We start from the raw sequence: 15,621 nt of genomic DNA, 5'->3' as shown, positions 1-15,621 counted from the left end.
AATCTGGGAGGTAAACGTCCATTATTTGAAGCCTTTGAGAGTTAACAATGAGATCTTGGGAGTGAAAGGGTTAATAACTTCAATGAAAAATGAATTCGAACTATTAGCGCTGAATTGATTAAAGATCGAGTCTCGTTGTATTCTTTTAGGGTTTAATGGATATTTACATCACTCAAAACTTTGTTGAGTCTTCCCTTTTATGTGGACCTTGCCTCTGGTATTAATTTCAGGTGATATGTGCATATTTTTTAAGTCACGCTAAGTTCCCATGGTGTGTCCATAAATGCAAATAGGCATAGATACACCATGCATGTACATGAAGAAAAACAAAAAACGTAAAAGAAAGCCCAGATGTAACCATGACAATGCTCCAAGGGATATAATCGAGCTCACGGCAGAAGTTTTTTTTTTCGGAAATCCTTTCAACTAGGCAATACTTTCGACTCGAAGTCAAGAGACAGAAAACTGACAAAGACAAAATTAAACTTACACATCACTCATGGATGTAAAATGCAGATCTCGTAGAGATTCTAACGACGACCATCTCCACGGAACCTTGCCCTGTTGAAAAGATAGATTAATGTGAGCAAGCTACTGTTTGTAGTGCAGGCAATGCCCTTTGAAACTGGGAAGCGGATGACCTATGAAACGGAAAGATGCATTCATTAATAGTAAGCGAGTTCTTTTTCGACGTTGAGATATATGATAGTTTGTAATCATTATTTCCAGTAAAATTCAGAGTGATAGTTACTGTGTTGTTAACATAATCATGAATTTAGAAACTAACCCATAATAAATAATGGTAATAAGACTGAGTGGAGTCCTATTCGGTCTGTGGCCATACGAGTGATTAGAAAATCGGACGACCACGAAGCAGGAATCCGATTTGTCTGTCACGAAACTCCCCTGTTTGGTTGGGTAAAATAATTGTTGCTACAGTTATTATAATCAATTCTTCGTTTGGTAGATTTAGCTGATTTTGATTGCAAAGCGTACTTACGCTGGTCATGGTGTATCTACCAGCTGCGGATATGTCCCTGGCTAATTCAAAGTCTCCAACTTTAGCCACCAAGTTGGCATCAACTAAAATATTCCTCGCTGCTAAGTCGCGATGGACAAACTGCGAGAGAAGACAAGGTATAATTTTTTTGCTTAGACACGCTCAAGGATTGAGTGGCCTATGCAAAGGTGCGAAAGATCCTCAATGTGTCCTGAAGCTAATTTACAAGCTGGGATTGCACGCGTTTTTAGATATTTTGCTTGACAGAGGCTCACGAGTGATTGAGTGGCCTATACCAAAATGCAAAAGATCAGCAGTTCACAACCTCGAACTGCCCGCGTTATATTTAGTGCAGCAAAAGATCATAAACTGTTTGTAATGTTGGCAAATTTACCTTTACATTTATTTCTACAAACTCTCTGCGGATCTTACCTTTCTCTCCTCTAAGTGCTGCATTCCCATGGCGATCTGAAATGCAATTATGACCAGTTGCCGGTCATTTAGCTTACAGCAGACATTACGATAATTGTTCCTTTCCCCTGGCGCCCTCAAAAGATTTTCCAGACTGCCACCATGAATCAATTCAGTGACCACAAGAACGTTTCCTTGTGAGAGTATAGCAAACACATTAGAGTTGACAAGAGAAAGAAATTGGACATTATTGTCACCTTGAGTTAATCAAAAGGTGATTCGTTGGTAATTCAAGTTTAGTTGGTTGCCAAAAAAACAGGAAAAAAATTCCATATGCACTTCCCTGAATTTAGCCCACAAAAAAATATTTTTATCTTTCTTTAAGGCCAGTACATGTGCTGAAACATTACCTTGTTACCGTTAATCATCAAGTAAACATGCATATTTCTAATACGTTGTATCTTCGAAAACTGACTTACCTCCTTCTATCCGCGTGCCAATCAAAGTGACAATATTAGGATGTTTCCCAGCTTGCTTTAAGGTCCTTACCTCATTAAGCAGGGTTTCTTTAGCAATGGCACTGAGGTCTACGGTGACATAGAGAAGGAAAACAAGGGAACTTTTTAAATTGCTTCATTTTACCTAGTTCGCTCATCGGATCTGGCTATGGTAACAAAATTACGTATGGAAAAAACTGACTTGGTTAAGGCTGCAGAGAGCGTTTAGAGGAGACAATAGCAGACTTTAGGGGTGTTTTTCACCAAAAGAAAAATGATGAAAAATTAAGATGGCGCATAGCTTCGAAAAAGAAAAATCAGTTTAGAGGTACACCAATGTGCTTAGGAATTAACAAGAAGACATTTTGATTTCGTGTACCTACCATTTATCTTCTTCACAGCTACATCTGTTATGTTTCCGTCTTTCCCACTATAACGACCTTTATAGACGATTCCAAATTCGCCTTCTCCGAGTATTTCATCGAACACGTTTTTCCATGTTCTCGGTCTCTTGAGATATCTCTCTACGATCCCGCTGTTCATCGACACCCACGCGTTTATCAGCTGTGAAAATGTGACCACCAGCAATCCCCTCATCCAACTCTAATCTCTCTTGACCTCTTTCTTTTATTCCTTGCACCGAATCATCCTGCTCGCTTCCGTCTGGAGGTAGTCTGTCCCCCACTCCATCCCCTACTAACAGGAGCCTTTCCTCGGGGGCTTTTATGGTTTGGCTATTGGGCGACCGATTGTTTTCAAGGTCCCGTATTCTATTTTTAAAATGTTTGCCTCTGTTCAAATACACCTTTTTTGCAGGTTTTCGTTCCTGTTATATAATTGAAGAGAATAGGCAGTTATGATATCTATCCAACAAGCGTGTTTAACTTTTATCATCATCATCATTTGATTCGTAATGCTGCATTTAAACTCGACGAACTGAAATCTCTCGCACTTTGATTTACTAGTCGTATGCGACTTAAATAGCGTTTGTTTGATAAGGATGGAGACAAGTTTAGCTGAAATAGACGCAACATCTTTCATAACTATAAACCTCAAATTTGATAATTCTAAGGTATGTAAGTAAGGAACATAGTTTTTTTCAGATTGAACTGCTTCATAAACTCCGTAAATATGGGTCGTGCAAGCCCCTGCATGTTTCTGCGTGAAATATTCACAGACCCAAAGTGGAAGGAAAGGACAATTTGGAGTAGACGAAGTAGGGACAGAAATGGGCATTTTCCTTAGCCTTGGTTCATTTTAAAGGCCGAATTTTGCCAAATTAGGCCAAACTGACGAAAATTATCATTAAAGAGAAAAGAGTTCGTGACAATAATAATAATAAGCATTTAAATTTGGGAAGCTTTTCTCGAATCTACATCTTACCCCTTTAGGGAACTGCATCGTTCTTGGCTGGTCATTACCCTGTGTGGGCTGTGGGGATGTCACGTAATGTATTATTTACCTCTTTATCACGATTTTTACGCCGATTCCACACAAACCCAGTGACTACACAAATAACTACAGCTACCAAAGTGCATGATACAGCGACTATAGTTGTCTGAGAAGCTGAATTTTCTGGCTCTCCATTCTTGTAGGTGGGAGTTGGAGTTGCTGTAGATAAATAATAAAAAAAAAATGTGGTAACAAACAAGTTGTTCTTAGGAAAAGCCCATGTAGTTAAGAAGGACCCCTCTCACCCTACTTTTTCCCCTTCCATTTAAAAAAAATATCTAACCTATGTTTAAGACAGCCACTCCTGATTGGCTCCTTCCAATGCTATTATTTGTAATACATTGATATTTTCCAAAGCCTTCCATCTGTACTCTCGTTATGAAAAGGTGGCTGCGATTGGTTCGCCCGTCTGGAATGACACGTGCTCTGGAGTTAGACTGTAAAGGATATGAAGCATTGTCCTTTATCCAGTGGATTGTTGGCCTCGGGAGACCCCTAGCAATGCAGCTTAAGGTAGCATCGGAACCGATCAGGACACTTTGGTTCTTTGGACCTTCAACGATCGCAGGTTTCTGAGCATCTGCAAATTGACACAAAAAGAATTAATATGAATGAATGAGACGTTACGAATTGTCTCATTTGTGATCTTTCTTTGGGATGGCGGGGCCCAAGGCTTTTGCTCGAAAGACCCGGTTTGAAGAGAATTAAACATTAAGGGGAGTCTTGATGATAAAAAGACTGAGGAGACACAGGGACCGGGTGAACGGGAAATAACAACTTCAAAATTTGGTATAAAAATTTTACAGAAAACACTGCTTATTTTTTCTTAATACTCTGGTGACATAGAGAGTTTCTTTATAATCTACGGAAATGTACACCAAGAGGCAATCATCCAAAAACCAAGCTTATGTCGCTTACTTAGTATTGGGGGAATTTCAATTAGGAGGCTGAGTTGGCATGCATGTAGGTGAAAGACTTCGTGGATTTTCAACTTTGAAATGATAAGGAAAACAAACACTAATGCATATGCATGTCTAACCTGAAACTTTTGGGGTTAAGAAAGCTGGAAACGACAAATTTTCACCTCCACCGTTTTTGGCCTCACATTGATATTCGCCAAAATCGTCTTTCTTCACTCTTGTAATAAACAACTGGCTCTGCATGGTTTCAGTGTCGTCCAGTGGATCGTTAATTAATGTTACCCTTGGTTTGGATTGTAAGGCAAATGAATCATTGTTTTTGATCCATGATATGTTTGGGGCAGGTAGACCTGTGGCGGTGTAGTTGAAAGTTACACTGGCTCCTATATCAGTGCTTTGGTTCTGAGGAACTCCTACTAAGTCTGACCCAGACCTGTAAGGAAAAAATACGTTGCAATAAATATCCCCTTTTCCCGTGTTATAGTGACCTCCTGCAATGAGATAGTGAAGCTACTTCCTCATTGCTTATCATTAAAAAAGAGATGTTAGGGTGAAACTCGGGGGTCGTGAACTTGAAGAAGTAAGGCAGCCCACCAAAGGAAACTATGTACTCTTATAATGAACGAAAATAACGAACAATCACTAGGAGTAATTTGAAAAAAACAAAAATTTCTTGCAGTTTAACATTTACAGATCTGAAACGGCACTTTCTCTTGAATCCTTCGTAACATTTTATAGCGACATCTTTCTTCGTTTCCTTTCGATTCAGATAATACCATTACTATTGTCATCACGATACGAGGCAAAAGTCACGATTAACGAAATTTATGCATCGTGGAAGGAGTTTGTGGAAGATTAACCGCATGTTTATTTATTGACAGATGAATAAGTATTGAACTTGTTTCATTCAATGAGCTCTAAGAGTGCACGAAAAAAGAAATATGAAAAATGATTATAATAATAATATAAAATTTGCCTCGTTGATAAATGTAAGATAAAATGTTTTTAATTGCGAGTCAAAAGTGAGAATACCCGCCAGCATTGAAACTTAAGGATTCACTGTTCATTCATTAAGATTAAAAGATCTGAATATTGACTAATATTGCCTTTCAAAACCGAAGTAGAAGTCATTGTGCGTTTTTTTCATTAACTGTGTAATTTTTTTCATCGACACCGGTAAACATGCTTGTTTTTCCTATAAGCAAAAAGTTGACCAGTCCAGGTTTTATCCATCATGTGCGTGCTTTCGTTTGGCGACAGTAATAAGGAAATGACGATGAATGAATCATTTTTGTACATTATACGTATTCCAAATGGTTCATCGAAAGAAAAGTCATTTTGTTTCTTATAAATAGGCCACTAGCTAATCTCATTTTTAGTTCACTCATGCTGGAAGCATTGAATGAGGTATTGTGGTGAAGCAGATGTTGACGGAACTTGTATTCCATAGACCGAAGTTGCATTGTAGTCTGTAGTAGTCTGGCATGCTACCCCTCCCCACTTGGTGAAAGTCAAAATTAATTTCGATGAAGCTCGTAGCGGGTTCATTTCAACACCACGCTGTGACCACGAACAAGAGCATCAGAGGCATGCAGCCATATTGGTAAGCCGCGCATTTGCGTTCGTCTTCAGTTGGTATAAAGTAATCGTTACTCTATCATTGTGCTTTTCCTCGGGAGCTCTTCAACATACAGTCTACTCCTCAATCATAGTGGCTAAGATAGTCTCACTAGCTCGTAGTGTCACAAGCTCATAGTGTCACTAGCTCGTAGTACCACTTGCTCTCACTAACTAACTCGTAGCGGGTTCATTTCAACACACGCTGTGACTACGAGGAAGAGCATAAACCGCACATTTGCGTTCGTCTTCAGTTAGTATAATGTAATCGTTGCTCTATCACTGTGCTTTTCTCCTCGGGAGCTCTTCAACATACATTCCACTCATCAATCATTGCGGCTAAGATAGTCTCACTAATTTTTTTTTTTTTTCGAACTCCAATATTTCGGTCCAGACTTGAGGCTTGCTCGAACAAACACAGCAATACCAATCCGTTCAGTAAAAAAAGCAGACTGAGAATTTTTACTAATTTTTGTCTAATACGTGTAACATGTCATCTTACAACTTACCAATCGCTTTTCCTCGATCATCTTTCACCGTTATTTGCACTATTGTGGAATATTCCTTGGCCGTTTCTTGATCACAATCGTTCTTAATATAATTTCAAGCCTTCATATAGTCTTCTCACTTTGTGCCCAAGTTGCTTGGTGTGATGTCTGTACAGATTTTACCGACTTAATAAATGTAGATGTAGATGTAGATGCAAATGAGATGTCACTATATGAATATTTAACATGTGCAATATCCAAGAAACAATTGACAGCTTTGCACGTGGCCCGTAAGTTTCATCTCTTTAACCGACATGTGTTCATTTCATTGACAAAAATGCGAACCGAGATCAAAACTGTTCATTCCACTTGATATATTTTCATCGTTCAGGGGTATATACACACTGGTTTCTCTATGTGCCGTATATTGTTATTGGCTTACAAGAGGAACCAGCCATTTTTATGAGGAAAGGGCCTATCCGCACTGACAACAAAATTGTCTATTTAGACAAATTTTCTGTCATCACCTAACTCTTTACAAGTGCGGATGGTTTGTCGCGACTTGACAATTTTTTGCCGAAGCGGACAAATTTTCAGTCGCATCGCCGACAAAATTTGTCCCGGGTAAAGCATGGAAAAATCCTCTAAATAAACCAAAGCGGGATGAACTTGGCTATCATTTGAAGTAAACGCTACCATTAGTGCGGTAAATGAACTGGTTTCAGTTCACCAAATAATTGAAGTAATTCTCTCGCAGATTTTACAACTTTAACTTAAGATGAATCCCGGTAATTGGAGTTTTAATCCATTGGCGAACTATAGCGACCAGTCATTTGAGCAGATCATGCGCTGGAATGTACCTTCCCATGAAGACCAACAAGGAAACAATTTTCATTCAGCCGGGGCAACATACAACGGTGGAGTAATTTTCCAGTCGCCGCTTCATCAGACTAATAATGAAGATGTGAGAGTGGCCGCACAAGATCTAGAAGTTAGCCGAATTTGACAGCTTTTTGATAACTTTGACATGTTCGGTGCGGATGCAACAGAAGTTACAAAAATTTGTCATCACAAACTTTTTCCTTTAATTTTGTCATGACAGTTCTAGTTTTGTCTGCTAATGCGGATGGGCCCAAAAGCGAAGCGTTGCTATCGTGACTGGCCATTTGTTTACTTTTCTGGTGGTTTAATCTCTCATCTGTTTAGTTACTACGCAAATATTAAGAGCCAACGCCTATAAGAATCGAGCAAAACTGAAATATCGCGGCCAGAGCCGAAAATTTTTTTTCCGCTGATATTTTTCCCATGGATAGGTATTGGTAAGTAACTAAACACGATGTCGTTTGTTTTCAGAAAGGCCGCTTTAATTTGGAGAAAACCGATAAAATCTATTTTTGCCGTCGGCGACTTCAAAACAGCCAAAATTTAAGGCGAGATGGGTCGTTCTCAAAACTGGCTTGCATGCAATAGGGAAGAAAGAGAGATAACATTTTCTGATGTGTCAGTTTATAGAGGGTTTTACTTCTAGACTGGTGGTAAATGTTCCATTTGGCCGTAATCTGAACAGCGAACAATAATATTTTAGAACTGCTTTATTCCTAACCCAAAGAAATTTATAATATAGCCGAAAGTCGCAATTAAAATTTTAGGCATGTGCTACACCTTTGTTTGAGACTCAAGCCATACAGTCTTTAAACATTGTACTAAAACGTACGTAAAAACTGGCTTGGGTAATTCAGTTTGCGCTTCACACGAACTCTCCGAAGTTGAACAAAATTTAGTTGAAATATGAGACATTTTAACTTAATTGAACGACTTGCTATTTCTGAAAGGGAACGATAACCTTTTTCTTAGCCGAAACCTGACGTATTTCTTAAATACGCTATCGCAATACAAACGTTAAATTGAGACAAGGTTTATGGGCTTTTTAAATGAATATGATTGATGTTGCTACCCTCTAAATTAGTTACAACAGAGTTATAAATTGAGGAGTTAAACCGATAAGGAGTGGCGTTGCGTGACCAGGAGCAAAATCCTTCTGACCGCTCCGGGTGACTGAAAAAAGAGATTGTTTTATTGAGAGAGCAAAAAACAGCATTGTTTATAAAACTCTTAGACTTTTCGACCATTATATCTCTTTGTATCGTAACGATTAAATACTTTTAAAAAGATATAGTGTTGCTGGTAATATAATTTTACCACAGTCAGTTTTTGACATCTGCGTCAATAAATTAAATATAAACTTAGTGAACTGAAAACACGAAAACTGGTTCAAGCTTCTTAGGAATTATGGAAAATACTTGTTCATTTCTATCGATTGTGGGAGGCCAGTGTGGTCACGACAGAAGAGACAGGAACAGAGCAAAGGAATGTTTTCCACTACTTAGCTGTCAGCGGGATGTAACCGGCCACAAGGCGATGTTTGCGTTTCACAGTATAGATGGTGAAGTTGAGTTGATTCTGGCGAGAGCATCCATCTCCTTCTCTCCCCAAAATATTGACCAGATGACAGTATGTCCAGTACATAGAGCATCGCTAGGTATTGGATGGACACGCCGAGTTCCGGACAAGTGCAAAGTGCCTTTAATACTATCTCATCATAGCGATGATATCTGCAAAAGGCCAAAAGCGGATAGAGGTTTAAGCAAAGCGGGCTCCTATGCAGTATAACAAGAAACTGGAGTTTTTCTTGCTGTTGGCTCAGGTTTGTACTCTTTAAAAAGTGCATTTTATGTCAGTGCGAGGACAGACACTGAGCAACTGAAAGCACTTCACATATTTGAAAGAGTAATGTTCTGGAGCATTCAGAAATGGCCAGTTTACCTGAGCGAAAAAGTGGGAGGCTAGCTTTGGGGATGAGTATTTTCTTTGTTGGAACGTACAGAAACTTTACGTAACGTGTTGGTAAATGTTTTTATGAAGATACACTCTATACGACTTTCAGGTTGTTATGATACTGGTCACGTGGTTAGAACGTTCGAATTTTTTTTTGAAGACGGCTATAAAATTGCATTTTTCCTCGTTAGTGAAGCATATTTTATTTCATGTGTTGACTTAGGCAAATAAAAGGTGATTATTTACGGCTACCTGATATTGTCTGTGCAGGTGCAAGTTTAGAAGCAATCCAGCATTCCAGACCATTGCAGAGCATACGCCCTGAGTGATCCAAAGGAAAAGGATTATCAGATGACCTGTCCACGTGATCATCTAGAAACCTGCGATCGTTGTGAGTTGCTCGCGTCTGTTTTGAATGATGTACACGACGCTCTTGAGAAGAGTTGGCCTTTATGGAAGGTCAAGCTAAGCAAAACATCTTGGCATGGAAAGCACACCTACTCCAATGTGTTAATCAGGATGAAGCTCCACTAGAGGTGATTAATGCTCTCGATGAAAGTTCAGTGCTTCTTGTACAGGACTGGGCCATGAAGTTTCTACCAAGAAAGTTCAGGGAAAGCCAAAGTGATTGGTTCGCAAGAGAGGCATGTCCTGGCACAATACTGTAGTTACTCGTCGGGCACAAAACAAAAATTTGCAGATGATGACATTTGTACACGCTTTCCAAACCTGTAACCAAGACAGCTGCGCGGTGCTGTCAATTATGAAAAATTTCATTGGAGAGCTGAAGTCACACTTGCCTCAACTGAAATCTGTCTTTTATAGGCAGGACAATTCTGGCTGCTACCATTGTGGAGCTGCTGTAATGGGAGCCAGCTTTGCAAGTCGCTGTCATGGGGTTTCCGTGAAACGCCTGGACTTCTCGGACCCACAGGGTGGTAAAGGGCCTTGTGACAGAAAGGCTGCGTCACTTAAATCGCACATGAGAGTCCACCTTAGCCAAAGGTCTAACATGGAGACTTACAAGGAAATGGTAGACGCTATTCAGTTATCAGGGGGTGTTCCTGGAGTCGATGTTACATTAAGCAGCTCCTTGCAAAACCAAAAACCCTCTTCGAATATGAAGATGGCAGGTGTGAGTTTGATTTCTAATATTGAATACAACGACGGAGGCCTGAGGGTTTGGAAGGCGTATGGAATAAGACCTGGTAAACGCATATGACTTTCAGAGCTTAATACTCCGCAGGTGGTGCAGGTTCCAGATCCTGTGAAATGTGATGGAGAGAGAATGCCAAATGCACACTTCATTAAAGAGAAGTCCAAACCTCAGCCTCACACAGCTTTTCATTCTCAGAGATGTTCAGATACTGAGGAGGAGCCTGTGGGTGACACCTTGACTGTTCCTCTTATCTCCTGTCCGGAGGAAGGATGTGTGAAAACGTATCAAATATTTTCCTCCTTACAGCACCATCTGGATCTTGGAAAACACGAACGTGCTTTAGAGAATGAGACATTTCTTGACAGAGCAGTGCTCGCCTACGCAGACAGACTACAGGAACAGTTCTGTGGTATACCACAGATACAAGCTAGAAAGCCTCTAAACCTCACAAATCATCCGTGTTTACCGATGGGATGGGCCTTGAAGTCTAGTCATGTTCGACGAACAAGATTTACAGAAAAGCAAAAAGATTACTTGACAAGTAAATTCCGTATTGGAGAGACGACTGGCCAGAAAGCGGATGCAGCGTCTGTAGTCAAGTCCATGATTTTGTTCTGTCACGCAAATCTACAGCAACGCTACAACATAATTGAAGACAAACGTGCCCTTGACGACTGGAGCGTTTACCTGTAAATTATTTTGAACTTTATGAAAGCTTAAACTTTGAAAGTGTACAAGATGCAAAAATTGAATATTTCCGATTAAATTCTCGACTGCTGAAGTTCCTGGGTGAAGTTAGGTTAGCTGCTTCGAGTTCGTTGAGCATAATTTTGGGAAGAAGAAACAAAGATAACCAGGAAGCAAATTGCCCGAGACAAATTTTAAGTCAACTAGAAAAGGGCAAGACAATAAGGTTTTTTTTAAACGCATATCTGTTAAGTTCATGCGAGTTAAGTTTTCGGCAGTAGCGGCAAGCAGTCGTAAACACCAACAAACCGCTACTTAGGTCTCACATTTCAACCAAATTTTGTTCAACTTTGGAGAGTTCGTGTGAAGGGCAAACTAAATTACCCAAGCCAGTTTTTACGTACGTTTTAGTACAATGTTTAAAGATCTTATGACTTGAGTCTCAGGGTAAACCAAGGTGTAGCACATGCCTAAAATTTTAATCGCGACTTTCAGCTAAAATATAAATTTCTTTCGGTTAAGAATAAAGCAGTTCTAAAATATTATTGTTCGCTGTTCATATTACTGCTAAGTTGAATATTTACCACCAAACTAGAAGTAAAACCCTCTATGAACTGACGCATTGGAAAATATTCTATCTCCCTTGATTCCTTTAGCATGCAAACGAAATTTTGAGAACGACCCATTTCGCCTTAAATTTTGGCTCTTCTAAAGTCGCCGACAGTAAAAATATATTTTTTCTATTTTCTCCAAATTGAAGCGGCCTCTCTGAAAACAAACCACATCACGTTTAGTTACGTACCAATACCTATCCATGAGCAAAATATCAGTGAAAAAAAAATTTCCACTCTGGCCGTTGGTTGCTGAATTCTTATAGGCATTTACTCTTAATATGTGAAAATCAAACCATATGAAGGCTTGAATTCGATGAAAAACGGTTGTGACCGCTTTGTGTACAACCAGGAGGCATTACAAACCAAATGCACTGGCCGCTTTGTTTAAAACAAAAGATGTCTAGGACTATTTCACAATAGTGCAAATGATCGTGAAAGATGAGGGTAACTAATAATTTGCTGTCTTGAAAGTTAACATAAACCGAATTCAATTGTACCTATATTCCATAAGTCCAAGATATCAATACAAACTTAAGCCATAACACGAATGAGCTAACTCCAAGAGTCCTTTGATCCATTCTATTTTTTCCTTTAGATGGCGATTAAAAATGACATTTCGAAATCAGGGGTGAACACGACAGACTTCCTCTATAGTCAGTACTAAAATAAGATATGCCAAAACGTAAGACACAATGTGTCCATTTGTTTCCCACCCGCGACAAACGTATGTGAACAGGATCCCAGTCTTTACCTGTAACGTTAATTATTAGTCACTAGACTAAAACATTCATCCCAATGCAAGCGAGCAAATGCACCCTAATGATAATCTGGCGGAGAACAGAAAAGCTACATCATATTTCAACTCAAATTCACAGGCTTTTTTTTTTTTTTTTTTTTTTTTTAAACAATTTTATTTACAAGACGATCATTTACACTACTTACAGTATTAATTACACTTACATTGTACTTGCTACTTGCACTACTGATACTTCTACTTACACTAATTATGCATACACTACATTACGATACATGTATTACAATACTATTGTCATTAATTTAATTTACGGTTGGCGTGTTTACAAAGTTCTTTTCAATTCAAAGACAATCATACAGCTGGTAGACTCCCCCATAACAAATAATGAGATCAATCTTCCTGTCTACCAATGGAGCAACTTAATATTTCATAAAAATGTTTCCCATGAGCGATTAATAAAGGTACAAAGTACGAAGATTGCCTCAAATTAAAGTTAGCTCTGTATAAATCTCTAATCATTGTTAATTAAGGAAACAATTATTAATAAACGTTAGCAAAAATTCAAGACGTCAAAATAATAAATTGAAGACAAAAATGGCCATTAATACTTTCCACCAAAAAGTATACAAGCTACGATCTCATCAGTTGTCTCAAAACAATTGGGCAAACATAAATCATGCCTGATGAATATATCTTATAAGACGTTTTGGTGTGTGGTGTCTCTGAGTATTTTTACGAGTTGTGCTGTATTTTGACTAGCCTTAGGTGCTCGTCAAAATATTGCAGGGTATTTGTACTCTACTTTGTGCTGTGTGATAATAATAAAACACATTGTATCAAACAATTTTGCTTAACTAACATCATCAAAACTATCGTCAAATTGTTCCGAAAACCCTTTTGAGAAATAACTTTTTGGCATATAGGTATTCGTCTTCGCTGTTTACAATACCGCGATCGAAATACATATTTTATATATTTCCATTTCTTTATTCAAAAATTATTTTACTTGGCTGAAAATTGCAAAAGAAATTATCATTTGAAAAAGAAATTGTTAGAGAAAATAAATAAACTTACCTTATGGTTTTACTGCATGTCTTGTTGATATACCACATAAAGGATGTTAGTGGAATTAATCATAAGTTGTCTTACAACACAAGGTCAGATGGAAAGTTATGTACACTTTACTTGGTCAAAAATAAACTGTCATACGAAACGACATTTTTTTTATTTGTAGAATACGACTCAGTATATGTTGTATGACGAAACTGAAAGTTGGAGCGAAAAGTTCCTGATGAGCCAAAAGTTGGGCAAGTAGTTGTAGAGCGCCATTATCATCCAATATGTAAAACAGTATCCGATACACTCGAGTTAAAAAACCTTTGCTTGTGTGCGTACGGGGAAACGCTCTTGGCGCGTAGGATAATCGTGAACAACTGGGACCAGCTCTATTTCTCCCAATATTTTATTAGATATACATATATATTGATTTGATTATTTGATTTGTCCAACTTTCAGATATACCACGCTCTGCGAACGCATCGAGCAGAGCAGTATACCGCAAGGATAGACTATAATAAAGATATATATATAACAAAATGCCATCTAATTCAAACCCCACCGGTTCCTCCCTCTGTCGCCTTCAAGATAGACAAGTCCTCTAACATTCAGAAATTGAGCCTTTGTCTGGTTTGAAGTCAGTACTTCATGCTTTTTTTTTAAAGCCAAGAAAAAACAGAGAATTAAATAGAAAAGAATACAAAAACTTTTTTTCAGTGATAGGGGACTTTCGTGAATGCCCATTACAACCAAGACGGCCATAATACAGTTGTTATCTGATCATCTGAATACATGCAATATGTGTGCAGATGATGGAGCATTACTTCAGTTCAACAATAAAATTGACAAAAGTAAAAGTAGTGTCCTTTTAAAATTTGTGTCTTCAAGTGATGGGAATTTAAAGACAGTAGATATTTATTTAAGGTAGAATCGCATAATTGAATAAAATCTCGCAATCTGATTGGTCAACGAAGCGAAGTATTTAGGCTAGGTGATATTGCTTCGCATCTATGTAAACATAGCAACTATCGTCAAATTGAAAGTGAAATGTGATCATCGCAGTAAATTTCCTGTTTAAGCAATTGGAAAGAAGAAGCCTGAAAAAAATCAGGGCTTCAACGGGATTCGAACCCGTGACCTCCGCGATACCGGTGCGATGCTCTACCAACTGAGCTATGAAGCCACACATTGGGAGCGAGGTCAATTTATTGAGTTCATATCTTCCCGTGCAGTGAAATGATGTGGAGTTTATATGAAATAATTCATATTTGTACTGCGGTTGTAGATGAAAGTGAAATGTGATCATCGCAGTAAATTTCCAATTTAAGCAATTGGAAAGAAGAAGCCTGAAAAAAATCAGGGCTTCAACGGGATTCGAACCCGTGACCTCCGCGATACCGGTGCGATGCTCTACCAACTGAGCTATGAAGCCACACATTGGGAGCGAGGTCAATTTATTGAGTTCATATCTTCCCGTGCAGTGAAATGATGTGGAGTTTATATGAAATAATTCATATTTGTACTGCGGTTGTAGATGAAAGTGAAATGTGATCATCGCAGTAAATTTCCAATTTAAGCAATTGGAAAGAAGAAGCCTGAAAAAAATCAGGGCTTCAACGGGATTCGAACCCGTGACCTCCGCGATACCGGTGCGATGCTCTACCAACTGAGCTATGAAGCCACACATTGGGAGCGAGGTCAATTTATTGAGTTCATATCTTCCCGTGCAGTGAAATGATGTGGAGTTTATATGAAATAATTCATATTTGTACTGCGGTTGTAGATGAAAGTGAAATGTGATCATCGCAGTAAATTTCCAATTTAAGCAATTGGAAAGAAGAAGCCTGAAAAAAAATCAGGGCTTCAACGGGATTCGAACCCGTGACCTCCGCGATACCGGTGCGATGCTCTACCAACTGAGCTATGAAGCCACACATTCACTGCACGGGAAGATATGAACTCAATAAATTGACCTCGCTCCCAATGTGTGGCTTCATAGCTCAGTTGGTAGAGCATCGCACCGGTATCGCGGAGGTCACGGGTTCGAATCCCGTTGAAGCCCTGATTTTTTTTTTTTCAGGCTTCTTCTTTCCAATTGCTTAAATTGGAAATTTACTGCGATGATCACATT

General features: G+C 38.8%; 1 protein-coding gene and 1 pseudogene across 1 annotated transcript; one reads left to right on the top strand and one right to left on the bottom strand.

Annotated features, from left to right (window-relative positions):
• Positions 1-1,890: 1,890 nt before the first annotated feature.
• On the bottom strand, positions 1,891-6,581 carry LOC113671645 (muscle, skeletal receptor tyrosine-protein kinase-like). Its single transcript, XM_089197004.1, has 6 exons — positions 6,407-6,581; positions 4,400-4,713; positions 3,644-3,940; positions 3,371-3,519; positions 2,292-2,734; positions 1,891-1,998 (listed from the first exon to the last, which is right to left on the bottom strand). The coding sequence occupies exons 2-5, from the start codon at positions 4,521-4,523 to the stop codon at positions 2,387-2,389; spliced, it is 918 nt and encodes a 305-aa protein (XP_089053130.1). The 5' UTR covers positions 4,524-4,713; positions 6,407-6,581; the 3' UTR covers positions 1,891-1,998; positions 2,292-2,386.
• Positions 6,582-9,044: 2,463 nt separating this feature from the next.
• Positions 9,045-11,072, top strand: LOC149049524 (uncharacterized; annotated as a pseudogene).
• The last annotated feature ends 4,549 nt before the right edge of the window (positions 11,073-15,621 follow it).

This window comes from Pocillopora damicornis, chromosome 2 (genome assembly GCF_964200805.1).
Source record: "Pocillopora damicornis chromosome 2, jaPocDami1.2, whole genome shotgun sequence".
NCBI lineage: Eukaryota > Metazoa > Cnidaria > Anthozoa > Scleractinia > Pocilloporidae > Pocillopora > Pocillopora damicornis.
This window is presented reverse-complemented; position numbering and strand designations above follow the sequence as displayed.